This window comes from Humulus lupulus, chromosome 3 (genome assembly GCF_963169125.1).
Source record: "Humulus lupulus chromosome 3, drHumLupu1.1, whole genome shotgun sequence".
NCBI classification, from domain to species: domain Eukaryota; kingdom Viridiplantae; phylum Streptophyta; class Magnoliopsida; order Rosales; family Cannabaceae; genus Humulus; species Humulus lupulus.
Genome location: NC_084795.1, coordinates 65,671,664 through 65,688,888, shown reverse-complemented (window position 1 = coordinate 65,688,888; position 17,225 = coordinate 65,671,664). Strand labels below are relative to the sequence as shown.

The following is a 17,225-nucleotide window of genomic DNA, read 5'->3' as shown; positions in this document are numbered from 1 at the left end:
CCTGATAACGCCCTTCGGGTATACTCTTTGGCTGTTGAATCCCAGGATTGGTGCAATAGAGGGTCTGATCTGGTTTTCCTCGAGACCCATTTTCTGGAAGGCTTCCCAAAAGAGGACATCAACGCCACTGCCCTCGTCGACTAAAACTCTCCCCAACTGAGAATGGGCTACTTGTAGTTTGATGACCAAAGGGCGTCATGGGGTAGGTGTATCGCCCGTAGGTCATCTTCTGTAAAATGTATTGCAGAAGCATGGTAGCACCTCTCTTTTGCAGTGACAAAAATTGACGGTGTGCCCCAGTGATCTATATCGCTTTACTCTTTTTTCCATTCGCTTGTGGTTACTGGACTTATTCTCTTGTTCCATGGTTGGTTCTACGGTCCTGTGTATCATGGGGACCTATTTGAGGGGTTCTTGTGAACTTGTAGAAGCCACGTTTGTGGAGGCCGACACTGTTATTGGCATTGGGTTAGGAGTGGTATTGGCTTGTGGGATGTTGGGCCTGTCAGATCCTTTAATGTACTGGGTCAATCGTTCATTTCTCATAAGGGCCTGAATTTGGTTATGAAGGTTGTGGCATTCAGAAATTGTATGGACATGGTCCTTGTGGAAGCTGCAGAACCTACTCTTGTCTCTCCTTTCTGGGGGAGTGGTGATTTTGTATGGTTCCCGCCAAATAGGTCTGTCTTTGTTCTCTTCATAGATGACCTCCTGCGAGACAGTGTACTCAAAGGAAGAGAATCTTGGTGGCTCTCGACTCGTTCTTGGCCTCTTTCCTCCCTTCATAGGGTTCGACTCCTGCCTCTTTCTTCTTTCATCCCTTGTAGAAGGAGGGGACGTGTTGTTTGGTGGTGGTGTGGAAATAAGGGTGGACTTCTTCTGTGCGCGCTCTCGATATTCCAAGAATCTGAAGACCCCTTCGGCTCGGGCCTGAATTTCGGCCATGTAATATGGTGGAGTCATAGTGAGATTTTTGTGTAAAAGGGACCCCACCTGCAGACTCTTGATGAAGAGGTTGGTCATGGTTGCTGGCTCTATATCATGAATTTGGCGGACAAGATCGATAAAGTGTTGTAGGTACGACTTTGGGTGCTCATTTTCTCCTTGTTCAATTCGGTAGAGGTCTGCCATCATTCTTAGAGCTTTGCGGTTGGCATTACAGCTGAAGAAATGATCTACGAAGGTCGCCGAAGCTGCTGACAGAGCCAAGCTTTAGTTGTCTGAACCACAACAGAGTTGGTCTAGAGAAGGTCGTGGAAAATACTTTGCATTGTATGGCTTCATTATTTACATCCAAGGCCATCTTCTGCTAGAACTAGAACAAGTGATTAAGTGGGTCTCCCTTCCCATTGAACGCTAGGAGAGGGGGAATCAAGAAATCTCTTGGCTTTGGCTCGTTCTGTATCCATTCTGCGAAAGGTGATCTCTCAGCGGTTCTTGAAACCAATTTTACGTAGTCAAAGCCATGCGCAGATCTCCCGTCAGAGAACTTTTGCATCACCTGTCGTAGCATTTCCTCTTTCCAGCTTTCCAAGAACCAGACAGAGGGGGTAGCTTCTTCAATTGCTACACCCTGTGGGACCCATGCCTAGGTTTGTTGTCGTTCATTCTCTTCGGCAGTTTGGGCTGTTCTTGTGGGTTATGCGTCCATTTGTGAATGTGTTTCGTACCGCTCGGCCCGTCGCTCATCAGTCCTTTGATGGTGGCATGCCAGGGATGATGGCACAGGGCCTTCTCCGACGTGATGAGCGTTCCCTTCGGGCGGGTCGATCTAGATGACCTGAGTTCCTAATCCATCAAGGTTGGGACTTTCTTTGTCTTGAGTTTTGCGCATAACTTCATTGGTTCTTCGCAACTCGACAATCTCGACTTCTAATTTGGCCTGGGCCGCAGTCAGTGCTCTGTTGGCCTTGTCAGATCTCTACTGACTAGCTTCCAGTAGTCGGCACATTTTGTCGATTTGGTCACTGACATCTGTCGAAGGGGCGACCGGAGCTATCGTACTTGATGCTCCGTTGTTTTTTGGTGGCATGGAATTTGTGTTCGACTGAATCTTGATAGTTCGGAAGTTTCTTGATTCAAATATTTTGTGAGAAACAATTCCCACAGACGGCGCCAAATTGTTGATGCAACAATTTTGTCTTTCTAAATCGGGTGGTACTTGTCGTCAAACTCTGGTTCTCCGATCTCTTTCCGGCAATGAAGATGGCTCCAATGATCGTCGAACCGTCTAGGAGCACCTGCAAGAAAGACACTCTGATGCTTAAGTCAGATTTTGATCCTTTCTCTAAATGAGGTCATGATATTTATAGGGTCAAAAAAATACTATGAAGTTAGTCGGTTAAATCTACTTCCTGATTGGTTGAAGAAATAACTGAATTTCCTGCCAAAATGCTTTAAGATCTTTTAGGTATGCAGAGAACAGAGGCAAGGCCCGCCTCTGATCTGCGGTCTCTGATTCTGGCTCCTCTGCCTGGGCTAAAACGCTCCGTTTCACTTTACCCAAAACATTTGGGCCGAATATTTTGAGCCCAACACCAAGGTCTTTCATACGAAAACAATCACTCAAGTAAGCCTTAAAAATTTGTAACGCAACGAAATTGTTACCAAAAATGATCAAATCATCAACATACACCAACACATTAAGCTGCACTGCATCCTTGTTGTAAGTAAACAAGGAATAATTAGAATAAGATTTGAGAAAACCATACCCTTTCAAAGTCGTAACTAGCTTTGCAAACCAACAACAAGGTGCTTGTTTCAATCCATACAAAGATTTTCTAAGTTGAAAAACCATATTAGGATCTGAAGACTCGAACCCAGGGGGCAATTTCATGTAGACTTCCTCATGAAGATCACCATGGAGGAATGCATTGTGTGCGTCCATCTAATGAACTTCCCCATTTTCGGAAGCTGCAATGGCGAGAAAAACACAAATCGTGGCCATTTTTGCTACCGGAGCAAAGGTTTCATTGTAATCCAAACCTTTGATCTGATGATTACCAAAAATAGCTAGTCTGACTTTTAATCTCTCAAGGTCATCGTTGGAGTGATATTTTCTTTTATAAACCCATTGATTACCCAAAGCTCTTTTTCCAGGAGGAAGATATTCTAGTGTCCAAGTGTCGTTATCTTCCAAGGCTTTGATCTCCTCTTGCATAGCCTGCTTCCACCCTTCATCCTTCATGGCCTCTTTGAATGACTAGGGTTCATCTCCAGTAATAATAGCTGCAAGAAACTTTTGATATGTCACAAAAAATTTGTCATAATTTATATAGTGTGCTATAGGGAAAGGAGTACCTGAGGTATGTTGTGGAGGGGAAGTAGCAATGGTAGATGGACTCTCTTTGACGATATTGTGAGTAACATAATCCCGTAGAAGCATCGAAGGAATCTTAGTTCTCATGCCACGACCTAGAACTTCCTCTGAACCATTGTCAACCAAATCCACATTGGTAGTGGTATTTTCATTAGAACCTGAGACATTATCTGAAACAGGGTCAATCATTAAGTTAGAAGAGTCCGTGTCTACTGTGTTTTTGGACTCTCCCTGGCCTACTTCTGCTAGATCAGCTACAATGGGCTCAACCACGGGGAGCTCAGTAGTAATGGGCTCAGTGATGGTGGGTGTGAAAGTTGGCTGGGCTGCCATTTTAGCATGATTATCAGGGATTTCATAACATTCTGCAAAATCTGAATCAACATCCACATCCAACTCAAAATTATTGCGAACCTCTATATCATTGAATGGGAAAATATCTTCAAAAAGCTTTACGTCCCGTAATACAAAAAACTCATTCTTGTCAAGATCATAAAGTCTCCAACCCTTCTTGCCAAAAGGATAATCGACAAAGATACACTTGCGACTATGACTTTCAAATTTATCTCCCTTAGATTTTTTATTGTGAGCAAAGCATAAATATCAAAACAAATGAATTGCATCATAAGATGGAGTATAACTATAAAAAAAAAAAAAGGAGTTAAGTTATCAAGTATAGTGGATGGGGTTCTATTTATTAGGTGTGCGGCTACCAAAACACTCTCTCCCCAAAAATAGATTGGAAAATTTTCTTGAAATCTTAAAGCACGGGCAAAATTTAGGACGTGTTTGTGTTTTCTCTTGACCCTCCCATTTTGTTGTGGAGTTCCGACACATGAGGTTTGAAACAAAATGCCAGAAGCAGAAAAATAATCAAGCAAACAATTAAATTATGTTCCGTTATCACTTTGTACTATTTTGAGACTTTGAGAGAATTTTCGTTCAACCATGGCAACAAACATTCGAGAAAGCTCTGTTTTATCATCATCAAATAAACTCATACAGCTCTAGAAAAATCATCCACAATTGTTAAAAAAATATCGAGCACCACAAGAAGATTTATGTTTATAAGAACCCCACAAATCAATATGAACCAATTAAAAAATGCAACTAGCTTTATTGTTACTCAAAGGAAATCTATCTCTAGGATGTTTGGCACAAAGACACACTTCACATGCTTTATTCAAACTACCGCTAAAGTTACGAATAGAAGGAAGCAACTTTACTGCTTTCTCGGAAGGATGCCCCATTCTATTATGCTAGACTGCCAAAGAAGAAGTATCTCCATCAACTATGACTGCCTAAATTGAGCTTGATTCATTGAAGTAGTAGAGTCCATCTTGCTTACTTCCCGTTCCAATCAGCTCCCTCGTTTGGTCCTGTATAGCACACATAGAAGAGTTAAATATGACAACACTGTTCAAATCATCACACAATTGCGACATGGAAAGTAAGTTGCAATTCAATTGAGGAACATAAAGAACATGTTGAAGAGTTATAGCTACCGACAATCTCACTGAACCTTCTTTGATTGCTACAACCTTCTTGCTATCAGAAGACCAATAAAACACAATATATTTTTCACATTAAACAAGACATATAGATTGATAGTTATATGATTGGATGCACCAGTGTCAATGATCCACATATTACCATCAAGCTTACCACTCAAACGGTCACTAGATTCAGTCATATTACCGACACACTTGCAAGTGTCGTCCACTGTTCTGCAAAAAACAATTGAGACGAAGATGCTCCAAGGGTTTTAGTTGCTGCTACATTTGCACGAACACTGCTGCCCCCCCCCCCCCCCTTCGACCACGGCCAACTAGAACCAAGGAAGACAATATTTTTCCATGATCTGCCCCACCATCATTTTTTGCACAATCCTCCCACCAATGGGGATATCCGATTTTCTCAAAACAATTGGTCACTTCATGAACAGTTTTCTTATAGTGAGTGCAAGACAGGGTCAATTTGTCAAGCCTCTCAAATCGGCCCCGTCCTCGCCCACTTGGACGCACATCAAAACCAACTGCTTTTGGCTTCTCACCAGGTACATTTGAAGTCGATTGAACGCGTTCATCTTGAATCACCAACTAGTAGGCATGATTAAGAGAGCGCAGCGGGTCTTGAGCAAGAATACTTGATCGCAACCGTTCGTAATACTCATTGTATAATCCCATCAGAAATCAGTGAATCATATCTTTTTACGACATATTTCATGTTCACGGCCAGCGGTACATCGTGCACAACAAGAGCAAGTGATCAGAGGTTCGTGGGTATGCAATTCTTCCCACAAAACTGTCAATTTTTAGTAATAAGTGACAATCGTCATCGTTTTGGTTTGCCGGCAGTTAGCAAGAGCAGTTTTTAATTGTTGAATCTGTGGACCATCAACAAGAGTATCCCTGAAACGTTTCACATCTTTGTATTTTGAGAGAGTGCTTTTTACCGTGGGAGCAATGGTGTTCATAATCCATGAAACTAACATAACATGGATGGTGACCTAATCAGCCTGCATACAAGGAGGTTCCAGGGATTTTTTTTGTACCATCAAGAAACCCAATTTTCGTCTTGCTTGAAGAGCAGTTTCAATTTCTCTTGCTGAATCGTCATAATTCTCAACTATAAAACGAGCAGGAGCGATGAAGTCACCCAGACAGTCTTGAGGGCCAAGAAAAAAGGGGAATTTATGTCGATTTTATCTGCTTTTGGTGGTGGCAGTGGCGTGTTTTCGTTGACCGTAGTTATGGCCTGTAAAGATGACGCTACATCACCAGGCATTGGAATAAGAATTGGATCTTTGGTGGCTCTGGTACCATGTAAAGTTCAAGCCAAAAAGCTTTCCCTGTATTGATGTTAAACAATGTATATATACATCATAGGAGCACAGCCCCAAAAGATCATACTATGATCCGCATCAGCTATATTAGGAAACACTCCTAATTTACATCAAATTGTATCCCACAAATCAATCCTACAATCCCAAAGATCTCGTAATCTCGTAACAAATTATGACATAATTGGAAGAAGACATTAACAAGTAATTGAGATAGATAAATTTCATTATTTTACGAAGCATTTGATAGAATCACAGTCACACGAGTTGGTTCATACTCCGTGATAACCATACCATACATTGAATTACAAATGGACTGACTATTCAACAATGAACTATTCTCAACACTGAGATCATCTTATGTATTTCCTCATAATGACCTCGAAACAAATTATACTTAAAGGATCGATAGTACATAATCCTCCTCATAACAAAGGCTTTTGACTCCAACAGAAAACAAGTTTCTTGTTCGCCCACTAATTAATTAAACACGAAAATAAATAAATGATACAGTTATATTTATAAGACAGTCAACCGCAACTGGCAGCAATTGGAATGGGCTCAAGGACATGAGTTTTGGCAGAAACAGCTTCATCCGCTGCCTTTTTATCCTCTAATTTCAGCAGAAAGTCACTGAAGCACTCATCAATGGTCCTGAAAGTTTCTTCTGGGTAAAGAGTTTCCACTTCCACATCATTAGGACCATCAATAGAAAAATTGATCTGACACCCTTTGATGAAGATGTCATGAGTGAATGATGCCACTATACTTTCTGGTATGCAATTCTCTGTATACATATCACACACAAAAAAAATTAATCTTTTTATTAATATATATATATATATATATAAGCTTAAAAAAAACAAGGAGAGAATTTAGGTACCAGCAGCTGCTGTGAGTAGGTCATCTTCAGTAATGGTAACTCTTGGAAGGGTTTTGCCAATCTTCTTCTCCCAAAGTGAAGCTAATTCATTGATATTGTAAAGATTGCAGGATGGTCGAAAATGAACATTCTTATTTATGGCTTGAACATCATCAACTGTTCTCATTGTTAATCTTCCAATGTCGGTGCCAGCAACAAAGTATGCTGCAGTTCATGCATTATTAGTTCATTTTCTTTACTTATGCTATGAATAAATGTGATCCCACTTCTATATGTGAAGTAGTGAATTTTACTATGAGAATTTGTTTGTTGAAAAATGTGAATGAGTGATACTATCATCACATGATAAATAGTAAGAGTAAACGAAGTGAACTAGTGCTGATTTTAACTACTAGTGATATTTTTTAGCCCCCAAATAGCTTACCAACTTTATATTTTTAAAGTAATAATTTTTAATTTATTTATGTTAAGTAATAATTAATAGGAAAACTTGATTAATTATGCTTCTTAACATAGGGTAATTTTTTGACATTTAAATAATTCTTATATTCGTATGTCATCAGCAAGTTTTTAGATCATCTAGCATTGTGTCTTGGAAGATCATCCAAAGATGCAGCGTACTTTTAATTTTTTTTTATTAATATATGATTTTTATAATCCTCTATATTAAAAAATATATATAGTCCCTTTTTTTACTATTTCATAATTCAATTTTTATTTTGTTACTAATTATTACTATCTTAAAAAAGTTTAATTTTTTCTAGCATATTTAGATGAACATTCCCCTTTCTTTTTTTTTTTGGTAGAAACATTCTCCAAGATATTTATACATACATCCTCAACTACACACCTACAATTGAAAGATCCAACACACGTGGTGGGTCCTAAACACGTTGTTTAGTATTTCGCACCAAACAAAAAAAAACATTTTACAATAGAAAAAGGCAAATTGAGATTAAAAACAACGACAAAATAATAACCACACAGTCACGTACTTAAATAAACCAAAACAAAGGCCATTATTGATCTCTTTTTTATATTGGTGACTTAAGATTTCTTAACAATCTTGCTGATTGTTATATATATAAAAAAAAAAAAGTTGAAAAAGAATATCACATATATATTTGTCTATGAAAGGCAAAGGGAAAGGGAGAAAAAATTGTCCTTTATGGCCTTACGATAACTTTTTGCCAAATATATTCTTCAGATGCTGTTTATCTGGAAGACAAGCTTTTTTATTCTTTGATTAAAGTAAGTGAACAGTGAACAGTGAACTAGGGGTCAGCTAGTTTGAAGGTAACTTTGTAGTTTGGTGGGGGAAAAGGCTTATAACTACTACGAAAGTTGCTTGAAGCTATGAAATGTTTTTTTCAAAAAAAAAAAAACTTTTTGTGGTATCTATATGCCACGTCCTTGTCTAGCGCCTCATCATTTCAACTCATCAAATATTAGGGTATAACTCACTCGTGTATATAATAAGTACATCTAATATCCAGCAAATAATAATACAGCCAATAATTAGTAATAGTAGAATTAACTATTTTGTTAATTGTCATTTTAAAGAAACCCCACTACATAATATTGCTTATTTTCTCTTTATACAAATTATATTATATATATATATTGTAGGGATATTAAGAATATAATTTTAATTGAGGATCTATTGTAATTAAGATCACTCAAATTAACCTTACAAATTTACACAAACACATTGTAACGTGTTTTTTTTTTTTACAAAACCTAGCGTATTTTAAAATAATGAAATCACGTACGTACATATACCATGTTGTTCTTGTTATATATATATTGATATTGCAAAGAAAAATTTCTTTCCTTTTTGTATAAATAAATGAATTTAATATCATTTTGTCAAAAAAAAAAAGAGTGTAATAATAGTAAGCTATAATATAATATTATGTTGTTGGTGTGTATTTATATAAATATCTCTTTTATATAAAAAGTGTGTAGATAACATAAATTATTAATTTTAAAGATTTTTTAATTTTTTTTTATTAATTTTATCAGAATATTCTTATATTTAACAGAATATTTTTATATTTAACGGTAGATTGTAAACATATCTTAAATTTAAATAAAATTAGAAAAATAAATAATTAAATAAATTAAAATAAGATATTTTTGAAATATTTTACAATGATAATTATTTAAAAATAATAAAACCATATATTTTAAAACTTAAATAAAATTTCATTCAACTTAAACTTAATATTATATTAAACATATAATATATAATCTTTTGTTGTTACTCTCAAATTCAAAAATTAGAATAAACATAAACTTAAACAAAAATAAATAAATAAATATATTAATTAAAATATGATATTTTTAAAATATTTTATAATAATTTAAAATATTCATTTAAAAATAATAAAGATATACATATCATTTTTTATTTAATAAATATATATGATAATTTATGTATTTATCAAGTTATCTTTTTCTCCATCAAATTAATATTGTTATAAACATTAGAATAGTATATATATATATATATATATATATATATTTTTGTTAGGTAAACAATGAATGTCTTTCATTTTTAAATTTCTAGCACCTTAAAACAAATCTAACGGCAGCAATAAATCCAAACATTAAATCACCACTCTACCAAAATAGCATTAATTGTTCTATTTTGTCATCAAGTTGTGTGTGTGGTGTGATTATGTATTTTTTCACAACAATAACTGTTCGAGTGTGACAGCTCATCAAGGAAAATAAACTAAATTATCTAGAGTTAATGGCATTAATTAGTTTAGCATTATTAAGAGTGATACCTTTGACGGTGCCATCACCGTAGATTTGGAACTTATCCAACGGTGGAAGAACCTCAGAGGGATGAGTGTTGTCATAGTAGGGCCAAGAAGCGATGGAGTTGCAGCAAATGTAAGTGTAGGGCACACCTGACTCTTCAACCATGCGCCTCACCTTCCTCTTCTCCTCGTACATAGTCAGCCCTGGCTCCACCGGGTCTGCTCTGTCCACGTCATGTCCGAATTCCGACGGCAAAAACCTCTGCATTATTAAGTTCCAAACAAAAAAACAATTTCAGCTCCAAATATGAAAGTGATCATTCTTCTTCTTTATTTTCCAACAATAAATATCAAACAAACAGTACTACAATTGACTAAACCTTCACAGTGCCAGCCCTTTTAATGGCCTCCAAGAGGATGAGCTGATCCATAATGTTTTTCCCACCAACAGCTGATATCACTATTTCAATCTCATGCTCCTTGAGTATCTTCTCCATCGATTCCTTCTCATTTATAAGACCCTTTAAGAAAGCAAAAAAAAAATGTATCATTTTAAATGTACATGCATGCATTTATTTAATCTCATATACGTTTCAAAAGAAAGTTAAAAAGAAGAAGAAATATATTACATGCACAATCATGGCTCCTTTGTCTTGAAGAGCTCTGAGAGTAGCAGCCTTAGCAGGGTTATAAGCTGAACCGGGGCGGAGGAGAACATAGGTGGGCCGGCCAAGGAGAAGGCTAGCTTCGGCGACGAAGTGGCCTATGAATCCCGTGGCACCAACGATGAGGACTCGGCCATTGTTTTTGGCAGTGGAGATAGTGACACAAGGCGACACAGTCATCTTTTCTGCTCTCTTTCTCAATCTACGTATGTACTTAACTAATTAACAAATCACTCACTCACTCCACTACACTGATCAATTGTTTTGTTTTTCCTCTCTGTTGTGTTATGCAAAACTTCAAGAGTTGTGAAGACAGTGAGGAATACTTGGGGTTTTAAAGATGGGCTTTGGAGTAAAAATTATTAAGGGCGGCTGCGGTTGACTGGCTAACTAGCTTAGAATTATGTTGTTTTCTATGTCGATGTCTTAAGTGAATTTTTTTCAGCTACCCTTCTCGATAAAGCAAAACCAATATCCAACCTTTTCGGTGATGGCTTATATTTTGTCATTTTTTGGTGTCCGATATATACATACATCATACATATAAATATGTATACCGGTCTCTGGTTTGACTCTTAGCTGAACGCTAACACCCCAACTTATTTATTTTTTGCTACTGGTTGCCTTTGACTGATAGCTATAGCTAAGATTGAAGATCACTGCGTGAAGAGGTTATGCATATTAGTAATATCACATCATCAACACCACCCATCAGGATCATTGTTGGGCCATGATCAGTAGGAAGCATGATTCAATTTTAGGACCAAATAAGCTGGGTAGCATCAGTCACTTATTCTCTGCATAAAAAGTAAAAACAGGACATATATGTCAAGGATTGGACATTGAATTTATTATTAAAAAATTACTTTTGTATCATAATTAAATTTTCACAAGAGTAATTCCATGCATGGTTGCTATAAAAATATGATTGTAATTATTAATCATTATATAATCAAACTGTATAATTTTAGTAAGCATTTAGATTATTAATTTATTGAAAAAATCACTTGAACTTTATACTTTCTAGTTTAGAGAGGTGGCCTGTTGTTATTTGTGAGATAAAAAAAAAAAAATAGAACTTGGGATCCTCTTCCTAGATTATGGGCTTCCACTCAATGTTGGAGCATTAATTCTTGTCGAGTGCCGTCCACGTGGTTTTTTCTTCTTTTTTCGGTTGATTGAAGAGTGACACCTTGCACGATCAAAAAAATAATACAGGTATAAAAAATTAGAATGTTTTCCTAAATATAATATATTTATGTATTAAAATATATATATATATTTATGTATAGTATATTACAATGTAATCTAGCACATTTTTTTAAGATTAAAATGGTACTTATTTCACACTCAAAAAGGCTGAATCTACACGCATATTATGTAATTTTTTACTATGAAGAATATCTTATATAGTAAAGGAAAAAATATATATTCAATTAATCATATGAAATTTTTTTTAGCCAATGACTACTGGATTAATACTCAAATAATTTATACATAAATAAATACATATCAAATAACAATCTGTCGTAAATCTTTCATGTATAAGAGAAGTATATACAAAATTTTCATTTAATTGATGATACATAATGTATAATAAAATTATTACAATTAATAACAATAATGATAATTTTTTAAGTGGATTTTTCATATTCTAAAGCTTTGTATAATAATATTTTTTTAATATTATTAAATATATATTTTTTTTTTGGGAAATCAGAAAATGTATTCCAACCAACAACTATTTACAAAACTAACAGCACCTTAACTCAAAGTCCTGCACAGGACTATACAATCGGACCAAGTATGCAAAACTATAATTTCTCAAACCACTCTACATCTTGCTTGCCAAGATGCTTAGGCCAAACAAATATAACTCTATTTTTAACAGTTTCGGTTATCCTTTTTACAATTAAATCAATTCTAGCTACTTTTAAGGACCAAAAGGCATCATTTCTGGCTTGCCAAACATGATAAACCAGGGCAGCAAGGCAAGCAGCAAAACAGAGCTTCTTGAACTTGCTTATCTTAGCACGAGCATTCCACCTAACCAGCTGCTGCAGTGAAACAGTTTTAACTTGCCAATGGAGCCAGGTTTTGACTTCCTGCAAACACATTTTGCTAACAGTACACTCAAAGAACAAATGGGCAGCAGATTCCTTCTCAATTCCACACAAAAGACAAGTACAATCCTGCACTATACTAAACTTGAACAGCCTGTCTCTAGTTTTTAGACGATCTTGGATAGCCAGCCAAAAAATAAACCTGTGTTTGGGAATGTTATACCTACTCCAAACCTCCTTACTCCAGTAATATCTATCAACTTCTGGCCAATATAAGCTCATATCCCTGTTTTATCCTGTAAGACCCTGCCGAGAACTGATGTTCATCAACCAAAGTTTTAAGATTGTCCTTGACAGCTACTACTTTCTTCCAGTACCAGCTACTCTGCAAAGGGGCAGAGTAATCCCACCAAATCTGATCTTTTATGTACACAGAATTCACCCACTTAACCCACAGGTCATCCTTCTTAGATGAAATTTCCCAGACATACTTCCCAATCGCTGCTTTATTCCAGGCCAGAATATTTCGGAAGCCTAGCCCTCCAGCCTTTTTATATCTACAAATTTTCTCCCAAGCAATCCCCCTCGGACTTGAAATAATTGTTGTCCCATGCCACAGGAAAGCCTGACAAATAGCATTGATCTCCTTCAGAATTCTTTTCGGGATAAGAAATAATTGACTCCAATATGAGTGTATAGATATGAGAACCGAGTTAATAAGAGTGATCCTCCCAGCAAAAGACAAATTTCTAGTGCTCCACCGTCTTTTACACCCAGTCATTTTCTCAAGGAGAACTGAACACTCCTTGGCATAAAAAATTTTAGCACAAATTGGCACTCCCAAGTATCTGAAAGGCAGGGAGCTTCGCTGAAAACCAGAGGCATCTAAAAGACGCTGAACCTCATTTTCCTCCATGCCTCCACAATAAATGGCTTATTTCTCTTCACTTGGGAATAAACCCGAGGTCATGGAAAATAACTTCAATCCTTGCAACATGAAATAGACCGATTTGAAGTCGCCATTGCAGAATAATAATACATCATCAGCAAAGCTAAGGTGGTTCAGCATAAGTTCCTCACAACGATCATGGAATCTAAAATCAGATCTCTTCCCAACCTTCCCCATAATTCAAGACAAGTATTCCATGCCTAAGACAAATAAAAGGGGGGACAAGGGATCACCTTGTCGCAGACCTCTTTTAGAGTCAAAGAAACCATGCAACTCCCCATTAAACATCAAAGAAAACTTAGGAGTTCGAACACAGTTCATAATAAGCCGAACAAACTCACCAGGAAACTGTAAAGCATCTAGCATTTCTTCTATGAATCCCCATTCTATGGTATCATAAGCCTTCCTGAGATCAAGTTTGATCATACAACTAGGTTTGCAACTCTTCCTACCATTATGACGCACAAGGTCTTGACATATCATAATATTGTGTGCAATACATCTACCATGAACAAATCCACCTTGATTCTTAGCAATCAACTCTGGCAATACATGCTTTAAACAAGTACAGATTAATTTTGTGGCCACCTTGTAAATCACATTGCAGCATGCAATAGGTCTATAATCACTGACGTTATATGGACACTTACTCTTAGGAATAAGAGTAAGGGTAGTAACATTAATTTCCTTTAATATCCTGCCTGTGTGGAGAAAAGACAGCACTGCCTCACTAAAATCAGCCCCAACAATATCCCAACAGTCTTGGAAAAAATAGCTACAATACCCATCCGGACCAAGAGCTTTTATACCAGGAATATATTAATAATATATATTAATATATATTTAATATATTATTAAATATATTTTACATTACTTATTAAAAAATAAAAATAGTGGAATTGATTTTAATATCTTAAATTTTAGATCTTTTTGTTAATTTGAAATTTGTTAAATGTTGAATAAACTTGATTGTTAAAAATAAATAAAAAGAGAAATAAAAAAGAAGTCCCTACTAGAGGCTTGCGAACAGAGACTTTTTGATAAGGAAAATTATTCTGTTTGCTCTGTGATTACGTCACTATAAATATGATTAGCTATATGCTCGGTATTTATAAATAATCATGAAAATAAAACATGTGAGCAAAGTGATTGACCAAGTCAAAATTAATTTCTATTCTTTTATTAATAATAAAATGAGATTACAAAGAAATTGAGTTTTAATTAGAGCATAAAACCCCAACAATGATAAGCTCGGATGACTTATATGAGTGGGCTCGAATGGTGCATATATATCAGCTCGAAGATAAATTCCATTTATGGCTCGAATGTCTCCGACCTCGGAATTCTCTCTAATGATTTCGAGTTGTTATTTCCATAAGATTCTTTTGTTTTTGAAGCTCTGTTTACTTCTAATAGTTTTAAAGTCTTATAAACGAACAGATAGACCCTCTTTTCCATGAGAGCTCGAATTTGATCTCAAGTGTCATGAAGCTTGCGAGTTTATGTCCTTGATAGCTCGTATACATCATCTCGAAATTGCCTGTGATATAAGGTGAACATGATTCTTGTACATAGGCGTGAGAACAAGATTCTCTTAGGCGTGAGAACAAGATTCTCTTAGGCGTGAGAACAAGATTCTCTTAGGTGTGGAGACATAGAAAGGAACAGGTTCTTTACATGCTTTTGGCATGTTATTCCAGTTATTCTTTAGTTGTTCTTGCCCCCTAATAAAGACATAGAAGCAAGTAAAATTCCACACATTAGCTTTGCAAGGTTTCCGAGCCCTCCTAACTTCATGTTCTCCTAGTATAGGACACTATGGGCGAACATGTTTCCTTTTTCGAATAACTGGGGTTGCCTACTCCTTGTTTGCATTTGGAGTGTATACATGAGCGCACAACTATTTTTCGAGGATTTATAGTTTATATTCATACGTGAACAAATTGCATACTCATAGGTGATCAGGTTGCACTTTCTGTTCTCATGTGTTCTATACAAGTGAACAAACAAGAGATCTTTTCTAGGTTTACAAGCTTCATTGTGATATCCATCGATTCCATAAATTCATAAATGCACATAGGGTTCCAAGCAATGGTTTTATCACTGTTAACAACTTGAACAAGCTGCCACCATAAGTGGATCTTTCCTTGAACTGCCTTGATTGCTTCACCTTGTAATTCAGAATCGTTGGATTTTTAATTCCATCCTTATACCCCAATTTAGATGCAATTAAGTGAAATTAATTTTCACATAGATCTATGATTTTTCTTGATGAATATAGTGTTTGTTTACGACTTGCAATTGCACCGTTGACGACCTAGGTAAAAACGAAGTGGACTGATCTGGCCCTTGACGAAGTAGGGAGTTTTCTGGAGGTGATTTCATCAAAGTCTTTATTCATAAACTTTGTTAGATTGAAACTATTTATCTTGAATCGGCTCTCTTAATGAAAGCACCAAATTGTTGACACCGTTTTTCGTCAACTTAAGAACATAAGAACATAGATTCAAGAATAGAGATGTAGTAAAATAAATAACATCATATTTTATAGTGGTTTGACCCCAAAAAGATGACTTACGTCCATTTAATCACTTTTATTAATATTTAAGCTTGAAGAACTTATTAGTGGTGAAAAATACACATTTATTGATTTTAATGGTCAAAATAAATTAAGTTTTAATTAATATTTTCATAAAATTAATATGATTTATTTTACAAATGAAAATATGTGATTATGATTTAATTTATTTTATTTTGTAGGAATTAATTGGTATTTTGGCACTTGGAAACAAAGAAAAATAAATAAATAAAATTGAAGAAAGAAATGGAAATGTGGCATTTCTGAAATGAAGAAGCCCACTTTTCGGCCCAAGCCCAGCAGCAGCAGCTTCCTCTTGCCCAACCGCCAAGTGTCGCCCTTCCAATGCGCCACGTGTCCGCTCCTTTCCTCCAAAGCAAGTGACCATCAAGCATTTCCCTCACGTTCATCCAACAATTGACCCAGCATGCACTGAAAGCCAACAAAGGCCCAAATGCATTGACCCAGCATGTATTGTTTCACCAAGCCCAACGTGACCCAACTGCCCAACAGAAGCTCCTTCAGCAAGCTCCCAACGAAGGCCCAACTGCCCGCAGGCCCATTTGAAGCAGCCTAATTCTTCAGCCCAGGCTGCCTACGTGGCACTCTCTCATTGGTTGAAAATGGGTCAAAACCCTCTTGTGTCACCAGCCATGTTTTGTGGGTATTGAGCTTTGTAAATTGCTATTTTGAGCTTTATAGATCATGTTTTTGTGGTATTTTAGAAAAATAGCATTTTGACTATACACAAAAATAACTAGGGTAATATTAATAATAAGATTTGATTTTTCAAAATCATATTTTATTATTAATATTTCAGATTTATTTTGTAAACCTCATTTTGTTGTTTAATTTCTTTTTAGTTATTTTCCCAATTTATAAATAGGGACACTTTCTTCACATTTGGTATGTAAGTTTTAGAGTAGAGAAACTATAGCAAAATTTCCACTCACTTTCTTCTCATATTTTCTTCTTATAATTTTGTGAGAATCATGAGCATAATGGCCTAATCTTCCTAGGAAGGTTAGGGATGATTCCATATGCAAGTTATGTTATTTTGCTACTTTGATTTACTATGCTCTTAATGTAATATATTTGAGTTATTTATGTTCTTTCATCTCTATCTTTATTTTGTTATCTTTATTTACTTATGCT

The 17,225-nt window shown here is 35.9% G+C and overlaps 2 protein-coding genes across 2 annotated transcripts; both read right to left on the bottom strand.

Moving 5' to 3' along the window:
• Nucleotides 1–399: 399 nt before the first annotated feature.
• Nucleotides 400–1,131, bottom strand: LOC133824274 (uncharacterized). The gene has a single exon (XM_062257145.1). It carries the CDS (start codon nt 1,129–1,131, stop codon nt 400–402), a length of 732 nt encoding a protein of 243 aa, XP_062113129.1.
• A 5,227-nt stretch (nt 1,132–6,358) lies between these two features.
• Nucleotides 6,359–10,861, bottom strand: LOC133822778 (leucoanthocyanidin reductase-like). The gene is made up of 5 exons (XM_062255220.1): nt 10,445–10,861; nt 10,196–10,336; nt 9,840–10,077; nt 7,045–7,248; nt 6,359–6,948 (listed from the first exon to the last, which is right to left on the bottom strand). Exons 1-5 carry the CDS (start codon nt 10,658–10,660, stop codon nt 6,692–6,694), a joined length of 1,056 nt encoding a protein of 351 aa, XP_062111204.1. The 5' UTR covers nt 10,661–10,861; the 3' UTR covers nt 6,359–6,691.
• Between the last annotated feature and the right edge of the window lie 6,364 nt (nt 10,862–17,225).

Bases quoted from the DNA above. Each gene is read 5' to 3' on its own strand.
- LOC133824274 (XM_062257145.1), bottom strand. From the start codon at position 1,131: ATGGCAGACCTCTACCGAATTGAACAAGGAGAAAATGAGCACCCAAAG.
- LOC133822778 (XM_062255220.1), bottom strand. From the start codon at position 10,660: ATGACTGTGTCGCCTTGTGTCACTATCTCCACTGCCAAAAACAATGGC. The intron at 10,337-10,444 runs GTAATATATTTC...GCTTTCTTAAAG, and splicing joins AAGGAGCCATGATTGTGCAT to GGTCTTATAAATGAGAAGGA. The intron at 7,249-9,839 runs GTATCACTCTTA...CATGAACTGCAG, and splicing joins CGGTGATGGCACCGTCAAAG to CATACTTTGTTGCTGGCACC.